The sequence below is a fragment of the Poecilia reticulata genome, linkage group LG13 (assembly GCF_000633615.1).
Source record: "Poecilia reticulata strain Guanapo linkage group LG13, Guppy_female_1.0+MT, whole genome shotgun sequence".
Lineage (NCBI taxonomy): Eukaryota > Metazoa > Chordata > Actinopteri > Cyprinodontiformes > Poeciliidae > Poecilia > Poecilia reticulata.
This window is the reverse complement of record NC_024343.1, coordinates 5,216,711-5,217,832: the sequence shown is the minus strand read 5'-3', so window position 1 is coordinate 5,217,832 and position 1,122 is coordinate 5,216,711. Positions and strand designations below refer to the sequence as shown.

Sequence of the window (1,122 nt, the reverse complement as noted above, 5' to 3'; positions counted from 1 at the left end):
GAAATATTCGCAATCTTGTCATCAGCATTTGGCTTATTAATAAGTATTTTTGCGCCTAAATGTTACATAATCTTGGTGAAGCCAGAGAAAAACACTAAAAAGTATGTTATGAGATTAAATGCTAGTAGAAAATATAGTTTGGAAAGAAAATATCAAATTCACAACGTGTTCACCATTCCAGTGTATGAGTAAGGCGTTCCAAAATGAATACAGATGGAGGCACTTGCTGTAAATAAATCACTGCATTATGCTGTCAAAAATATACAAATGTTCCATAATGAGTAACAATATGTACATTTGTACAAATGTGTAAAATCAGGTATTTTCCATGCATTTAATATTGTATTGTTCATTGTAAATAATCTATTTTTCTTCATATCTCTCTACTCTGATAATAAAATGATAGTAAATTTATTAACTGTCAATTATTTCACAATAAAGATAAAATATCACATAATGTGCATTAATGTTTTTTAAACAAACTAAATTCACTTGGTAATAAAAAAAATGGAAATGAATATTTTGAAATTTAGAAACAGAATCACCTTATTCCTCAAGTTCGTGAACACAAACTTTGGTTCCAATCTTGCTCCCAATGAGGATAGTTTCACTACAAATATAAACATAAAGAATTATTTGGAGACAAAAATGAGCTTTTTTGTTGACTTTTAGGATATTTCTAATACGAGATAAAGGAGACCTTGACAATAATTTAATGGTTATTTAATGGTTTTCACCAGACTGGAACATAACATTTTTCATCAATAAAAAATGTATTATGTGTCTTTTACAAACAAAATGCTTTTTTTTCTATTTCTTAAAACTGTCACTACGTCATGAAAACATGATATGAGGCAGATAATCTGTGAAAAAATGATTATCTGCCTCATATCATGTCCTGTTGATTGAGCCGCCTACTTGTGGTTCTAATACCACCTGCGGACAAACACCACTCCTGGTCCGAAACAACCAAACAGCACCAGGAGGGTTTTAGCACTGTCAATCACTCTCTTGTATGCACTGCTCACATCCTTTACCTTTCTCTTTGCTGTGCTACAGCAAGTTTTCTATGAATGTTCTAGCTATTTAGTTTATCCACACACGATAAACTATATATATATA

General features: G+C 30.8%; 1 protein-coding gene across 1 annotated transcript in view; it reads left to right on the top strand.

Annotated features, from left to right (window-relative positions):
* The window catches only part of LOC103474277 (vomeronasal type-2 receptor 1-like), a 2,760-nt gene extending 2,568 nt beyond the window's left edge, over positions 1-192 (top strand). Inside the window, exon 4 of the mRNA XM_008425115.2 lies at positions 182-192. Within this exon, the coding sequence (XP_008423337.1) occupies positions 182-192 (11 nt within the window). The remainder of the gene's footprint in view (positions 1-181) is intronic.
* The last annotated feature ends 930 nt before the right edge of the window (positions 193-1,122 follow it).